Source organism: Gallus gallus, chromosome 6 (genome assembly GCF_016699485.2).
Source record: "Gallus gallus isolate bGalGal1 chromosome 6, bGalGal1.mat.broiler.GRCg7b, whole genome shotgun sequence".
NCBI lineage: Eukaryota > Metazoa > Chordata > Aves > Galliformes > Phasianidae > Gallus > Gallus gallus.
In genome coordinates, this window is record NC_052537.1 from 13001536 (window position 1) to 13019435 (window position 17900).

Sequence of the window (17900 nt, forward strand, 5' to 3'; positions counted from 1 at the left end):
AAAATATCCAGGAAACTTAGAGGACCAGGTGTACTTTAAGGTTTTAAAGATGAAGACAGGTCTGTAGTATTTAGGGAAGGTATGAAAAGATAAATGGCCATACATTTATATATTGTTTCATCCTTTCTTTGTTACAAGAAAGATAAGCAGTAGTCTGCTATCCCTGCAAGAACAGTGGATAAAATAATGGCTTATTTTGAGATTTCCTATCATGCACTGTCTCTACCACAATCCCGCAGAACATCCACCATCTTCTTGGTAAGGCATTGAGCATTTAAATCATTTTTTCAGGTACATTCCAAGAATGCTGATAAATTATGTTATGGCATTTTGTTAGTATAAAACAAACTGTGCACATCAGCGTTACGTGCTACCTCACAGCTCTATCACCTCTGTTGATCAGATTTTCCAAACAGCAATTTCCCTACTACGATACTTCATATTTTCCAAGTGATTGCAAAACTTTTTACATGTCATAGAAAATTAAAGCACAAGGATTACTAAACTCAAAGCAGCTTTGTTCCCTTGTGTAGTTAAGTACACTGCCAGCCTTGTGATTCCACAAGTGTTCTTAAACAATATATCCAAATTATCAGTCAGGTTCAGAACAGAGGTTATGTTTCTGGTTCTTTTTTGTTTGTTTGTTTGTTTGTTTGTTCTTGTTTTTATTAATAGCTTTGCAGCTGCTCTACTTAAAAAAAAAAACCCATCAGCCTCGTAAATATGGGATTGAGACCTCACTAACTTATGTGATATCTGTGCATAGATAAGACAGTTTTCCTGTAGCAGCAGCTAATTGCAGTGTTGTTAACCCTTCTGGCATTCTGGGCAGTGGGATTTCCATTCTTAAGGTGCTAATACTTTTGGGACATCTCAGTTACTGGAGCCAAGGGAATAAATTGCTGTGTAACCACATCAACATACTCCCCATTCAGGCTTTCATTAGTTTACCTGCAGCAAGGTAAATAGCACCTTTAAGAAGAACAAGATTCAAGATTGTGAGGCCACCTCATGCCACTATGAAGCAAAGAGTTGAAAACATTTTGTCTGCTCAGGACAGCAGGACTTTTGTAACTGTGAGGAGCAAGCTGGATTAGGCATAAAAGTATGTCTAGCATATGTAGTAAAGGTTAACAGCAGTGACAAAGCCTTGAATCAACTCTTGTTCCCACCCTTCTCTGCAGAGACCCCTGGAAAAGCCAGACGGCCTGGATGTTTCAGACCAGAGCAAAGAACATCCCCAACACCTGTGTGAGAAGTGCAAAGTTTTGGGCTACTACTGCCGCCGTGTGCAATAAACCTTCCAAGTGGCCTCTTCCCGTCCCCCTCATCCTTAAAGATCCTCTGACAGCACATGATCAAGAGCAACACAACACATCAAGATAAAAGCTAAAATAACTGCCAATATTGCCTATCTATAACCTAATAGTATGCCTTACCATTAACGGAATGTAACATTTCTCCTGTGTATGCACACACATGCAACAGGTATTTACAGGACTATGGTGAATTTGTATACATACATATATATGTAAGCTTACATATATATACATACACATGAATAAGCATTACTGATAGTGTTCACAACAGAACCACAGTTGCAGGTTCTGCTTATTGTTTACACAGACCCTATATCATGGTCAGGTGAAATGAAGTACTATTCTTTAGGCAAGATATAACATTCACAAGGACTATATGTGATACATGGGTTTTGCAGAGCTTAAATAACTGTGGGGCCACTGATGAAAAGCACTCACCTATGACAAGAATATTATTCCTATTATATGACAAAACAAGGGAGGATTAAACAAGCCATAGCATAAAAGAAGGAAAAAAAAAATGTTTTCCCAGTTTTAGAAAGTCTGAGAGTTTTGTGTTGCTGCTTTCTTGGACTTTTCTATTTGTTAGTATCACTTAGGCAGGGCTTAGGCAAAATCATGTTTTTGCAGGATGTGGCAAAAAAAAAAGTGAAAAATTGTTTGAGGGTGTGGCTGTACAGAAAGGGAATGCCATAACGGGACCCATAGCATCGGGAAGGATTCCAAGAGGTTTTTGGAGGAGATAAAGTTGGCTTGGTTGTGTGACTAACAGATCCTTCTCTTGTCATATAATTCTGCTACAACAGGTTTTGCATGTGTATGCGCTATTCATTAGGCTCCAAGCACACTAAATTTACTGTGAATAAAGGGGGATAAGAATGCTTAAAATTGTCCTCCAAATCCATAATTAAATGATTAGCCAAACTTACTATTTATAATAGTTTTAAAGCCACTTTCTGGAAATATTTTTTATGTCCTGTTTTCTACTGTACAAATTTGTTATAATGTAAAACTTTTTAGCCATAAGGTGTTATGAGGTATGAAGAACACTCTACATAATCTTCCCACTTTCCTGTCTTCCTGAAACACCTATTTACCTTAAGAGAAATGTAGGAGTTATATTTGGCTGTCCCATTTCAGGTGGAACTTTGGGCAGGGTCATCCTGTTGCGAAGTAGTATCTCATCAGGGATGAGCTGAAAGTACCTCGAGACAGTATCCTGTTTATATGTCTGTATAAGAATACATCAGCATAAGGACAAAACAAGCAATTCACTTGCATTATTCACTGAGAAAACTCACAGGGATAATGGTTTGTGTGCTTTTAGGTTTGGGTTTTTCTTAAAAAAAAAAAAATCAACAATTTCTATTTTTGTGAGGTTTCCATTAGAGATTGATTTGTGTGAATACTTAGTGGAAATATTTAAAATCCTAAATAACTTGATGTGAATTAAATCTGTTTTGAGGATTAATTCCACAGTGCTAATACAGAGAGAGTTTTTTGCCAAGTAACACCAAAACGTAACCAGTATGTACAGTCAAGCTCTTGTAAAGCGAACTGAAAACTCAGTGAGCATTCCTGTAGGAAGTGTGAAGGTCTTTATGAATTTGTTTTAAGGTGAAACTTTGACCATTTCTCTGCTTTGTTCTAAACAGGGCAGAATTGTTTCTGCTTATTCTGGTGGTAGGATAATGTACATATCTCACAAACTGCATTATTTATGTGTAGCCCAAGTGACACAGCCCACTGGTCAGTCCGATGAAAAAACCTTGGGATTTGTTGTTTCTGACCACGACTCTTGCGTTAGCTCCCTGACTGTGGGCAAGTCATGAGATCCTTCTTGGACTTCAGTTCCCCCAACTGCAAAAGGGGGATAGTCATACTTCAGTGCACCTACCTCACAGCAGTGTTGTGAGGCATACTCAGTACCTTTTAGCATTTTGACATCACTGGATGAAAAATGCTATGTGATTCTAAAATCTTAAAGAAAATTAATCACTTTGAAACTAGTTTTGCCAAGATGGTAATTCTATAAACTAAAATAGCTGAAGAATAATATTATTGAATGTTAACACTAATAAGAGATCTCAGTTACGTCAGTCAAGATATACAGTTTTAGCTTTTTCAAATAGAAATGCATTCTTTTGCACAGATTCAGAAAAAAATACCTTAGAGAAAAACAAAGATACTAATTTGCCCATAGGAGAATAAAATACACAGGTGATTTTGAGGGTGGATTTTAAAGCTTGACCTCCAGTGTTCATCTTGATAATTAATTTCAGGCAAGCATGCTTTTACTGAAAGAATCACGTATTAAACCAGATCCGTTTTTCCCTTTTTGAGCACTTAACAGAACATGAACAGAGATATCCTTGGTGCTTCATATCCATCTAAAAGACAAGTAGATGAACTCCATCAGGTGAAAATCAGAGAATTATTTTTCTCCCTGAAACTCTAACATTGCTATCAAGTGTTTTGTTTTTAAATAATTCCTGTTTTTGATAACCACTAAGTCAGTATAATAGCACATCCTTTGGTATAGCTATGTCAGTATAGAGCATACCAGCAGATACCGAACAAAGGCCAACTGCCAATGCCATTATATACAGTCATCGCTATTCTCATGACAGTGCTCTCTTAAAAACTGTTTATCCAGTCAGTGTTTCATGGTGGTGCTTTTAGGTCTTATTTTGAAATAAAATTCCTAAAAATATACGCGATCAACTTCAACATACTTAACATCTCTCCGTGTAGAGTAACAGTTCTTAAAAGTAGAGTTAAAGAGTTCAATATTCATATCACATTTTTTTCAGGTAGCAGACAAAGTATGTAAGAATTATTAAGCATATCTAAAATAACTAGGAGGAAAATAGATTTTCCCCTGCACTTAACGCTGGTGAAGAACAGATAAAAAAACGTGGGGAGAAGCTAGAAGCTAGGCACTGACCTACTTTGTCCTGCCTAACTCAGGCTGCAGGCGCCTGGGACTGGAAGCAGCAAGCTGAGAGGCACGGGGTGGGGCAGGAGAGCACTGGGAACCCAGACAGGACACCCTTGTTCTTTTGTCTGCTGGGCTCCCTATGCCTAGAGGCTTCCCCTAGCACGCAGGGCATGTTTTTCTTGTCCTGCTCAGGGCTGAAAAACTTCCTCTCTCTAGCAAGCTGGTGGCTGAGGAAGCATGAATGAGGTTCCTCCATCCCTCCTACCAAGGTTTGCTCATAGGACTGTAGCATCCAGCACTAGGCATCTGCTCCATGCTCTTCTGTATGCTTGGTGTCTTGCTGGAAAAACACATGGGTCTAAGAACCATGCAATAGCTTGTGGTCATTGGTACAGAAGGAAAACTTCTGAATTTTGATTTCACATCAAAAAAGATAGAAAAAAAGTTGACAATAAGACAATTTCATCTTTTATTAAAAAAAAAAAAAGTAATTCACCCTTAGGCCAAACTCCTTCCAAACTGAAAAAATACAACGCTAAAATTCATACTTTGACTGGGAAGAGGATGAGTTTATTTACCACTTGTATTTTTAGGAATACTTTCTGATGTTCTCTTTAAATAGCTCTATATTTAGTCCATTAGCTGGTATTCCTCAAAGGGATTTTTAAGCAGCTATCAGAAACAAAGCTGTTCCAGTAAAGAAATATAAATCAGTGCAGGTGTCCCTAAACAGAGTATTCTCAGGGACGTACCTGAAATAAATTTATCTCTCTGCCTTTATTTGTCAAGCCTGGTTTTAAACCTCATCAGATGCTTGCTGTTATCTGCCTACCATGGATCCATAGGTCCATCCAGCATGCAGCAGTTTTTTGGGGATGATTTTCTTCCCTTTTCCTCCTCCTTCAGACTTTTTTTGTTCAGTTGTTTCTTGTAAAAAAAAAAAAATCTCGTATTGTTTCTTTATTTGGTCTGAACATTTCACATGGAATTGTCTTTGGCATTGGCCCTGCACTGGAAAAAATTATTGGGAATCCAAAATAAGTAGTATAGACTTTTAGCTGTTTTAACCTGATGCAGCACCTTTGAAGGTGTTACACATAATTCCTTTAATGACAATGAAAGAAATCCCTGTAGCTTAAAGGATGGCCCCTTTTTAGCCAGTTTCTACTGCTGCTACTACAGACATAAAATGATGCCACACAAGAAAAATTTGAGACCTTTCTGTTTTAAAGTTGCCTCTTAATTTCAAATAAATACACAAGAGTATATATTCTTTCTGAAAATAAGTGTATTTTAAATTCCCCATTATATGGGACAATTTATAAACTAAAAATGTGAATTTATGTATGTCTAAGAGAAGCCTTTTAACAAGAACTGCTCTCTCTACCTTTTCTAAAACGTGAAATTTATGAAACATGGGTTGCATACCTGAGAAGAACTAGCCATTATTTTCCAAATTAAACTACTTTTAAAATAGTAAGAAGCTTTTGGAAATGTGAATATTCACAGATTAGCTCTCTTGTGTCTTGCAGTCAAATGGAATATCATTATTTTTTTCTCTAGTGTGGATGCTAAGAGTTATCCACTGAATAGATTGCAATGATTTTAAAAACACATGCTTATGATTTAAGTGAACTGACGTACATTTTCCATTTGCATTTGCCAACATTTTAAAATGTGATGGACCTATCCCCATACAAAACCATCCACTAAGTTATCACTCTGCTCCTGGTCAGGCTTCATCACATCTCCTTCCTATCCGCAGAACCACTGCTGTCCATTAACGTTGCTATTTTGCTGAAGTGCTCAGAGGGCTGATCAAGACATAGGGATGATGGTTTGTGTTTCTAGGATGAATTTCAAAGGGACAATCGTGTGCAGTTACTAGCTATAGATGATTGATATAAATGTTTACCCTGTATGAAGTATTTTACAGTTTTACTTGCAGATGTGTATTTATCTTGAGTTATACTTGACATAGAGTTTCTTTCAATTTTTTTTTTTAATACTATGTGTGTATTTTGGAAACCTTTTTAGATGTTAAAATTTTTGAATGGTTACAAATATTTCTTGTAATACTGAATCGTTATCTTATCTGGAAACTCTTTGCAGTAACTTTTTTGTATATATTTGAGGGCCTTTTTAAAAAAGTATTGTTTGTTCTTTGGGAAAAAGTTTTTACAACTTGGAAGCTTTCAGAAGGGCCTTCCTCTCAACTAGGATACTAACAGAGGTAAAAGTTTTCTTAAGTATTTTGCAGAACTAGGGATGTATCCTCAAGAAAATATTTATGGAAGTAATTTACTTTTTTTTTTTTTTTTTTTTTTACAATGCTTTTGTCTGTATAAAGTATGCAACAGAACTACATTAAGAAGGAAATATTGTCTACATAAAATATTATATGAAAGTTGGTACATAATTCTGACAAAAAAAACTTGCAATTCTTTAAGCCATATTGTTTTTGTTATCCTTGGATGAAAATATCAGTATTAAGTAACCAATATATTATTCAAGTGCTTTGACTTATATGAAAATGCTTATACATTTTATTTATGTGTATCTGGGGAAGGACTGCTAGAAAAAGCTATCACTAGACGTATAGCAAGTGAGAGCAAGTAATAGTATAGTGTCACTTTATGACCTTGTGAGAGACAGAAGATGCTGAAAGCACCACAGAGACTCAGCTTTCAGAGACTCTGAAGCACAAGCATCGAGTTTCAAATGGTAGTTCTTGTCCTTTTTCATGGCGAGAGGGGAAAAGAGTTGGTTGGGACGCTGTCTGACAACTCAACTTTCACAACTCTTTGCAGACTGTGAGCTCAGCTATGCAGCATTGGCTACAGCAATAATATTAATCAAAGGATGTAAGAGAAATGCATTGAAGTAGATGATTGTAAGGATTTATGTTTATTTTAATTAGAACTCATAGCAATATAGAATATGCATGTGCACGTATTTGAAGCATTTTTACACTTTACATTTCATGTAGTTTGATTATATTATGAAGGATTGGGTTTTTAGTTTGATATTTTACCATGCTAAAATGGGAGGTCTGCCCAACCCTGTACTGGATTCTTGTTTCCTTTAAAAGATTGTTTAGTACAGCACTCACTGCATTGTGTACTAGTGCTAAAACTAACACTGTATCTTATGAAATTCTTCAGCTTTAAAAAACAATTAACCTGATTACTATTACATTTGTTTAGCTGTGCCCGCTGACCTTGTCAGATTCAGTTGGCTATTTGTACAATTTCATTTTCTGTAACTGTTAAGAAACTTGTACAGCTAAAACAAAAACAGAACCTATGGACAACAGCCTCGGAGGTACCAGTTCTGCTTCAGCAATCAAGACGACAGCTAGCTCACCAAGCGACTACATTGCTAAAGAGACTGTAAAACCTCTGTTGTGGATTGTCCATAAAATGGCATTCCGACATGTGCCTTATTTGCTGGATAGTATGCAGCTTTCCTCTAGTATTCTAGCATTTTAATGCTGTATTAAAATAATGAAAAAGAAAAAAAAAAACAGCAAGAGTGGTGTGGTTTTCTTATAATACATTAAAATGAGGTTGTCATTCAACTGACTTTGTAGTTTAGGTATACAGACTCTAACACGAAGGATCTCCATTTAAAAAGAAAGTATTTTTAGTAGACTGACGAGCACGCTGTTCTATGCTCATACAAATATGGTGCACCTCAGACATTTGGAGCACTGTAATATAGTGATATGACATACATTACATAGCAAAACCGATTGCTAGAAAAATTTGAGAGCTCTCCTCACTAAGTTTGCATCAGAGTCAAAACATGTACGTGTACATGCGTATGTGTGCAAGGGAGAGGCTGGACAAGGAAACATGTGGATTTGAAGCCCTGAAAAAAGCAATTTCCATCTGATGATGAAAGACGTGCTTTTAGATGAACCCCACAGAAGACAGTGAATTAGTAGTAAATTATTGTTTTAAGCACAAAACACGCTACTCTTTAGTATAAAAATTGCCAAAATCTCTGTCCCCATACCCAACTATAGCCACAAAGCCAAGCTCGGAACTGAAATACCTCCTCGCACCAGAAACGGGGGCTCTCCAAATGCCATGCTCCACTGATACCTGAGAAAACACTGAGCAGACAAACAGCAAACTGCCAGTTCCCTGTTACCACATCTTCTATGTCATCCCTCAGAAGTAACTTTTTCATGTTGAAAACAAAAATAGATTAACACAAACAGTACAGTAGCAACATAAATGATCAAACTACTTTTCCTTTACTCTTAATTCCCAAGTGATTTGCCTTCCTGTTATATGTGAACAAAGTCAAAAGACAATGCTTGTAACAGAGGAACTAAGAAGTTCTTGCTTTAGGAAAAATAATAGGGAATTCATCACAGGGATTTCACATAACATCCATACTTTGAAGTAAAAATGTTTCATTGTTCTTCATTGAAAAACAAACAGTGCACAAAAATTACAATTTTTAAGTCAGCCAAAACACAGCACATCCCAAGCCACATCTTGTCCTTCCAGTGCATCAACAGGTACAAAAGGTAGGCTCTCTTTTGTCTGTATGCCTCTCAAGAAGATGCACACAGGAGACACTGGCAAGAGAGGAGCCTTAGACACCAAAACACAAATCGCTGAAAGCTGACACTCAGAAGTGAAACACCTACCTAGAAGGATATACACAATCCTCACTCTTGAGAAGCATGTAGCATGTGGTTTGCTTGGGGTCCTGAACAAAGAGAACACCGCTCTCAGTCATACTTTTCTCTAGCATTCACCTCCTGGACTAAGGGATACTATTTGCAAACTCTCACCTCAGCAGCACCAGCTGTAAGGCCCACACCTGCTCACAGAGCAGTTTGTTCTTACTGGAAACAGTGATGTCACTCATCCTCTCTGTCCTTCCCATCCTCACGTCTTCAGGAAAAAAACAAGCAAACAGGCCTTGGTACAACCCACCAGAACTGCAAAACTTCATCCAAACAAAGCCTCTCACAGTGCTTTAACAAACTTTAGGAAAAGCTTTAGTAACAGAACATATCAGGAAACACCTACCTCAGTCGGCGTTTACTGGGACTCTCTCCAAGGTTGGGACTGAGTGGGCCCATCCTGCTGGGAGTTGTTGGAGCTGCAACCCAGGTTGCACAGAGCCAGCCGGCAACACGATGCTTAGTGATGGGCTGAGAAGTTGGCTCCTGTAATTCAACAGTAACAAACACAAATTATGCACAACTGCAAAGACTCCCAAATGGTGCATATTCCATAATAGGTTTTAATTTGCTAATATTGGTCAGGAATAAGTTGTTGTGCATAATTTACTGAGTGACCATAATCACTTGAAAAAAAGAGGAAAGTCTAAGATTTGAAATTCAGGACAACAAACCAAAGAGAAAGCATCATTATATGGCCTTTATCACTCCATTACTGATAAATTTTGCATTCACAAACTCTGAAAAGGTGAAGCAGAACTCAAGAAATTAGGACCACTGAAAGGAAAGAGGCTCTGTGGACTGGGCCTTCTCCTCCTGGAAAAAGAGATCACCAATGTGATGTCGTGGCCTGTAACTTAATAAATGACATGCAGAAGAGAGGGAACACTCATTGCTTCTGGAGTGCTTCCCTACCAGAAATGGAATTTTGGATAAAATTACATGAGATAACAATTAAAACAAAATTTTCACACAGTAGATAGGAATTCATAGCCATAAGATGTTCTATTTCAAAAGAAGAAATGAGATTAAAAAAAAAATTAGAAAACCACATTAAAAAAAAAAAAAATTCCTTAAAGGGTTATTAACCACAGAGCTGCAGCCCTGGCTCAGGAAGTCCCAGAGCACAGGAGCAAAGACTATGCCAAAAGACATTTAATTGCCTGGTTTTAATAACTATTGTTGGAAAAAAAAAGACACTAGAGCTGGTACACATCTGATTACTGAACTGGCCTGAAAGGATCTCTTCTGCTCCGTCATAGGAGAGTATGCATGCAGTTAGTTCCTGTATATGCAGGTCAATTTGTGTGGCACAATACTAAGTCTACCTGTTCAGTTCCTAAGGAAATGCCCTCTGGTTCCCCAGCACTCATGCTCTGGAAGAAAACCCTGCAAGTCACACACGCTCAGGCTCAATTGGGTTAACAGAACACTAATCACAACCTTACCATAATTTGTAGTATACAATCAAATACTGCACAAATGTAACTCGTTTGGTGGGGGAGGGTGGTTGTTTTTTCTTTTTCTTTTTCTTTTTTAATTAATTGCAGATTTAATTAATTGCAGATGCTTTTGTTGGAAAAGCTGACCCCAATTAGCTGTGTTTAAGGTTATTTTAAGCCCATCCACACACTAAAGTCCATGTCCTGGATGTGCCACTTGCTGTGGCTCTTGCAGTAGTGGGGCAGGGACAGCTCACCATATGGCTCGCCGGGGGCATGGCGGAATTTATTGAGTCAAGTAAAATTTCTAAGAGGTGTTTACCCACCTCATAGGATCCTAAAGGTGTAGTAAATGGAGCTTGTAAGGATGAGGTCGTAGGCTTAAAAAACAAATGAATGGAAATATCCAGTGCTGGCCTCTGGACCCCTACAGCTGCTATTCAGCAGTGCCAAGAACTGGGGAAGGCCTGGCTTGAGGCCACGAGCACAATCTACTCACCAGCTCTGCAAAGGAAGGGGGCTTGGGTGTCCCTCTTGGCTGTGGCTGTGTCATGTGCTGTGTGCCATATCACAGCTTGGTGGGAGGTAACCAAGTGGTGGCAGGCTACAATGATGGCTTTCATCCACGCTGGGCAATAACATTCTGCACAGTTGAGGAGATACCAAATGATCATGGGTGCTGGTTAGCTTGTGCCCATATTTCACCTCCACAAGTCTTAAACAATATCTTTGAACTCAGGGGTACAGCTCCATGTCCGGGCAACCCCTTGTGCTGCTTGGCATCCTGAGGTGCTCCTGTATGAGTGAAAGCACATTTGGCTCCAGGGAAAGTGCAAGATGTGCAAGCAAATGCAAACCTGGATGGAGAAATGCTTCACAATTTATCTTTTGTGCCATAAATATGTCTGCCCATCTCTCTGCTAGGAGAGGAAATGTCAGTCTGAAGCAGACAGAAATATTCAGACAAAAGGAGTTACATCTGGAGGCTTTTGTGAGCTGACTGGAGCCAAAAGAAGAAAGTGAACTTTTTCTCCCCCGATTTCCTTCCTATGTTGAGCCCTGTGTGCCTCCTCACAGGAATTTAGTGCAACAAGAGAAGAAATAAGGGCTCAAAAAGGCTTTACAGTCCCAGGAAAGGTGAAGTTCGGTCTAAGGTATGTGTGATTTTCTCCCTTGAGGACTCTACATTTGAAATGTAGCTTAGACTTTTTTTTCAAATGAGAATTTAATACACTTCATAAACCTGATCTTCTCTTCAACACCTCACCAGAAAACCTGGCAGATTTCAAAACAGTTTTTTAAATACAAAAAGTAGGGGGAATTTGTCACTTGAGTTCCTTTTGAAAAGGTAGACAATACAGCTGGTAGCATTTAACTTTACAGTAATGGGCATACAAACTTCATTTTTGCTCCTGGCAGGTATTATTGTTTTCTTAAGAGTTAAAAACTGCTTTTTTTTTAACCGAGGTACTGCTTGGTCTCTAGCATGCTGCCAATCCCTTTCAGGGATACACAAGGAAAAACAAAAACAAACAAGCAAACAAAAATCTGCTATTAATTCACTCCAAAGCTGTTTCCTGTTCTCCAGGTCAAAAGTAAAAAAAAAAAACAACCTATAACTAAACTGATCTTCCAAAAAACCCAGCTGCTTAAAATCTTCTTCGTCACTAAATTAAGACACATATGTTTAGATTATACAGTTGATCAGCTTCAGCAGAGCTGAAGGTCCTTCATCTTATTTTGCAAGTGACTGCACATGAAATAATTGGAACTGCAAACTTCAAGTTTCTAGTTGTCTCCTACCTCCCCTTTTTCTCTTACCACTCTCAGCTCCCCCTGTTGCTGGTACTTCTCAGTCATTGGTCTTCTGTGAGTTTTTTACTTCAAGCCTGAAGTCCTCTGACTTGCTATGTGCCACTCCTGGTTTTTCAAAAGCATCGTTTTGTATTGCAACAAAGTGCTGTCCCCTCTCCATGTCTTCAGCGTAGCTCTTAAGTAACTCCGCCGCAGCCCTGGCCCCACACCATCAGCAGCGTAACAAGTGCCCTGATGCTACCCAGCCTTAATAAAATGATTTGGTCTATTGTCGAATAATTTACTGGGTTTGTTTGTTTGTTTGTTTGTTTTTAAAGCATTAAGAAGGGCCTGAAGTCTGTAGGAAGTGTACAAAGAAACAGGTTGTCCAGCTAGGCAGGGTTTAACCAGTGCTTAAATGAAGCCGTTTCCAGATGGAAAGGAAGCAGGTGTCTGACCACAGCCATTTCACTGCACTCACAGGAAGCAGCACAGGACCTCTACAGTCAAGTCACGCTTACAGCTGCTCATCTGTTCCTCACACAGCCCCTATCTTTAGTTCAGCAGAGAACCAAAAGGGAAGCTTTTCAGAATGTGGGGCCTGAGGGCCTGATTGCCCTGCTAGTCTCTAAGCACTGCCACCTGCATCTGGGTTAAAGCCCAGGGCCCTGGCTTTACTTTCTTCCCTGAGTTCTATGGATATCTCCATGCTAATTTGAGGTACACATCAGGGCACTCTCCTGCTCCAGGAGAGCTTTCTGTCACAGATGAACTTAGTTTTTCCAACCCTATTTGAAGCACTCCATTTCCTTGGCCAGCTAGAGGCACTGAAAACATTTCAGGACAGAAAGAACTTTGCTACAGCAATATTGAAACATTAGGGGAGACAAGTGGCATAGTGCAATGGTGTTGTCTAGCTGTTTCTGGGGCATAATGCCCTTAATGCCTCCTCCCGCTCTGGGAAGTGCAGTGAAGGGAGACAAATATCCTGCACTCAGTAAGCCAGGTGTGAAAATTATCTTCTCATTTTCTCTTCTTAGCACATTTGGTTGCCTTGTGAGAGGAAGCCCTAGATGGAGTTAGAAGATAAGTCTGCAAGACTGGAGCTGGTAAATGTGGAAACTTGTGCAGCCCCCAACCATGGTCCCGGCTGGTCCACCATGAATGCCTAACCGATGGGGCCTGTCTCTCTCTGCAGGGTGAAAGCCAGTTTCCAGGCTGGGCACATGGGTGTATTCTGCAACTGTAAGCCTTGTAAGATTTCAGCACCCAACACTGCCTCACGTCTCCAGTGTGATTCAGCTGGATGGAGGGAATGGCTGACAGGCAGGGTGATGACAGTTGCTGTTGGCAGGAGATGAGGCAGGAGCAGAGCTGAGCTGCTCTCCCTTGGAGAAGTGATGGTGACAGCAAATGCCTCATTCTCCCCCCAGTGATGGAGTCTGTACTGCCCAGGCAGGGAGCAATCTGATAATGTCCCTGAGGAAGTTCTCCAGCTCACCAACTGAGCACATTTCCTTCCTTGTAGGCCCCTTTGCACTTGCCAACTGAAGGGAGGACAGCACAGTCTGGCCTACCCCTAGTGGGGGGGTTTTGTGTTAATCACATGGAAACCATTTTGGACAGTTAAACATATAGATGAAAGGCCAACTGGATGCACATGTTGCGTGGGGCATGACCTAAAAGCAAACCCAGCAACTGAGATGATGTAGTGTGAAAGCTGGATTAAACAGGTCAAGTAAATTTGGAGCAGCTAAGATAAACTGAACTCCCTTCCAAAACATATGTTGTTCTTGCCACATAATATTGCTGTACTATGGTAGCATATCCTAAACATGCCAAAACTGTGATACGCTTGTTCCAGGGTCACACTGCCAGTGGGAGAGAGTGAGGATGGTTATTTTGGAGAAAAGCTGCTCAAGAGGAGCTGTCAGAAAGTTGCACACACTTACGGCTGAGTGGTGTGCCGAAGCCTGGTGGGAGCTGAGCTAGGCCAAGCTGCCATGTGTGGCTGCCTGCTCTGGGGTTTGGCTCCCCCGTGAACTTCCCCAGTGATTGGCAAGCTGTGCTGACAGCCCCTAGCAGCTTGGCTGGGAGCTGGAGATGTCTTGCAACATCTGGGCCCAATTCCCACTCACTTCCCACATACACCTGCACAGAGCTCCCCTTGCAGGCAGTTTGGTATGGAAAGGCAGTCTGCACTTCCCATCATGGGCTGAGCAGGGTGGGAAATGTCACAAACTGAGCAAATTTCAGCCTGTGTCTGCAGTGTGGAAAGAAGGGGTAGTCAACAGTGCAATATACTTGCCATCCTCCTGTGCTGTTCTTGCATAGAAGCACCATTGGTAACACATAAGGTGCACAATGTTTTATTAAAGAAATATGGTTGTTAGAAAAACCAAGCAGTCATCAGCCATTCTTGCACACATTATCCAGGCTGTGGATTAATCATACTGGGAGCACAGGGAATCCAAAGTGAGTTGCAAAAGGCCTTGGATGAACCACAGCTCTTTTCCACCACGTGGTCCTCAGTGGCCACCCCTGCCCAGGTCAGTGCTGCTCAGGGACTGTGGTCTCACAGTGCTCTGATTTTGTTCTCTTAGTATTTAATTGCCATATGCTTCATATTATCTTTGTTTTTACTTTGTCTTGGCCATCCCAATCCTTTGGCTACACCAGATAATCAAAAGTTGCCAGCAATAAGCCACTAGATAGTAAAACACAGCACTTGAAAGATAGGAAATGTTAAGGGTCAGCTCTTCAAATTCTTCCTGTACGGCACTCTGCAATGTGTAAAGGGCTTTCTCCATCTCGAACTCATCACTGGATGAGTTTTTAGCTTATATACATGGTTTCAGTGCTGCTTTTTTGAACAGCAGTGTGTAACTATCATTACTAATTGCCAAAGCCCTGCCCCACTAGCAAGGGCTGCAATGAGAAGTGCACATGGCATGCACTTCCCAGAGAGGGAGGAGGCACTAAGGGCACTATGCCCCAGAAACAGCTAGACAACACATTTCTGTTTTTTACTTTCTCCATAAAAATCTGTAAGCATACCAAAGCTGATGAGTTTGCAGTGAATGTTCTGTACATACAGAGCCTTGGCAAATTTCCTGAATTAAGGTCATACTAACTGAGGAAGGTAGAAGAAGTGATCTAAGAGCTTGGTGACTGTAAGAATCAGAAAGATAAACACAGTGGAATGGCGATACAGGAGGTGAAACGACAAAGGGACTAATGCAACAGAAAAGTATCACAAAGAAAAAGTGCTCACCCTTTTCTGAAGATCTAGGCTTCCAGGGGAAGCTCCACAAGGAAGGGATCTCCAATCAAAGGTCCTTCCAGAAGGGCAGTCAGCCCTTAAATGAGGTCTAAGAGAGGTGAAGCCAGGCTCCAGCCCTTCCAGTCACGCAGCTGAATTGCCTTCACCTGTGCTCCCTGGACTGATTGGGTCCTTCCCCCAGATGCTCAATCAGTTGTGCAAGGCGTTGCCACAAGAGTGGCTGCCAGTGTGCTACTGCTGGCACAGGCATGTGACAGCCTGACAGGCTGGCTGCACCCTTAGCACACCACCGTGCTCCCACAGTGGAACTGGAGAAATACCACCTGTCACTCTGAAGGCTGCCTTCTGGCTGAGGTGGAACAGGCTGATGTGGATCCAGAGTGGCCCTCAGAAGTTCCAAAGCCCTATTTGCATTGGTACACCCCATACCTCCAACTACAGCATTTATTTGCTGAAGTATATGGCATGTTGCATTGCTGGCAGTGCATCCTGTTATTTGTATACGTGCTCACCAAGACTGATTTTATTTATGTCCAGAGGTATCTTCCATAAAATCAAACATCTGAACAGTGTCAGTGCCCTGTTGCTGTTTTCTCCAGGCTACAGCATCATGTTTCTGTGCTGCCGTGTTTTTGTAGGAGACTTTTGCCAGGTGGCTATACGTGGCTATGTATATACAGTGAGTTAAATGTGGGACTGGTGCAGATATTCTGAAGATGTTCACTTATGTAGTTTGCCAAGAATACAATGATTTTTGAGATGAGCCAGAGTTTTAAAGACAAATATGGACTTTTTAATCATGTTAGATCTTGTCTCAGCCTGTGAAACAAACAGAGGCTGATAGTTGAGCAGTGTGGTTACACCAACAGGCTTCCCAGCTTACCCAGGACAACAGCTGTCATTTTGCTCAACCAAAATGACCTGAAAAATAAAGCTATGTTCCGAGGTTGTTCTAGGGCCACCACTCTGTCCTCTGTCAACTGGATGAAGAACAATGTGTGAGGGGACAGCCACAGATATCTTCAGGTTTTTTTGTGCCACAGAGAGCAGGGGGGGTTGGGAACTGTGTCAACTGGGGGCTGCCACTGCAGCTGCAGCAAGACCTCCCCATGACAGCCATCCAGACACCTTCCTGGTGGCCACTTATGAGAGGACCTGCTCCAAGCCCCTGGCCAGGGCAAATCTCCCAGTCAGGGTTCTGCTTCCTGACCCGCTGGTAGGTGAGTCCCACCCCAAATGGGCCTTATGGGATACATAAGGGACTGGGACTCTGCGGTTTAGCATCTATGGCAGTGACAAAGACCAGATTGCCACCACAGTTATTTCCTCTTTTAAGTAAAAGGGGAAACTGTGGTATCTCACACTCCTCTGAGCAGAAATATCTGACAAACACCAACTCCTTAATGGCAAAGGCTGCCACTGACGGCATCCGGGCCCCACTATGGGATGCTGACCCACTAATTTCAAATGCTGCCCTGTGATGTGAAACATATTTATAGCTGGAGTGATTAGGGTGTTTTGGAAGACTTGCTTTCTTAAATAAACCCCCAGGCTAGACACTGACATCAGTTTTACAGCTCCAACGCAGCTCCCCCAGCTCAGGATGAGATCAAAACCCAGCCCCACACACTGCTGGCTGCTTGTGCAACACGAGCACACACACGCTAACATCTCCGAACATCTCCAGGAGCAATGGAAGCTCATAATTCTTCTGGACAGGATGGATTTCCTGCTGAATTTAATAACAACAGTTGGAGACAACCGTCTGGATACTTGCTGCTTTGAGATAACCAGCCGGCAGAATAACTTTGGTGATTTTCACTGCAGAAAATTCATACACAACAGCCAGATATTTACTCTCCTTTTTCTCATCATCATTGTGCATATTTATAGAGACCCCTCATCAGAAAAATGCGTAAGAGTAAGGAATAAAACCTGAGACAGCCCACTATCAGCAAGCTTGCTTTTTACAAGGCTTTCAAAAGCTACTCTGAATTTCAGGGCTCTGGGTTGGAACTTTCACAAGAGCTCTGAATTTGGCACTTAGTTCCCTTTGATTTCAGTTGAAGCTGGGAGTCTGACTTCCTTCAGGACCTTCAAAATCCCCAGTTTTTATCTGCTGAAAGCAGAATGAGAGAGAGAGACTTCTAATAGGACAGAGAAAGTAACTCCTCCAAGATCAGATTGAGAACAAGAGTAGAAAGAAATGATAAGGAGTGCTGGCAAGGCAAGATTCAGATCAGGAAAGAGGTTTTTGATTGCTTCAGTTTTAATATAGTCTGAGGCCAAAAAGGAACGTTAAAGAATCCAGCCTGACAGCTTGCATGCTACAAGGCACTGAGTTTCAGCTAGTTGCTCTCATATTTAGCCTAGTAACTCTTCTGGCATGCTTTCATCTGGACTGGAAGACTCA

At 40.9% G+C, this 17900-nt stretch overlaps 1 protein-coding gene across 1 annotated transcript in view; it reads left to right on the top strand.

Annotated features, from left to right (window-relative positions):
* The window catches only part of ZCCHC24 (zinc finger CCHC-type containing 24), a 108019-nt gene extending 100233 nt beyond the window's left edge, over nucleotides 1-7786 (top strand). Inside the window, exon 4 of the mRNA XM_421599.8 lies at nucleotides 1185-7786. Within this exon, the coding sequence (XP_421599.2) occupies nucleotides 1185-1298 (114 nt within the window). The 3' untranslated portion in view covers nucleotides 1299-7786. The remainder of the gene's footprint in view (nucleotides 1-1184) is intronic.
* Nucleotides 7787-17900: the final 10114 nt, after the last annotated feature.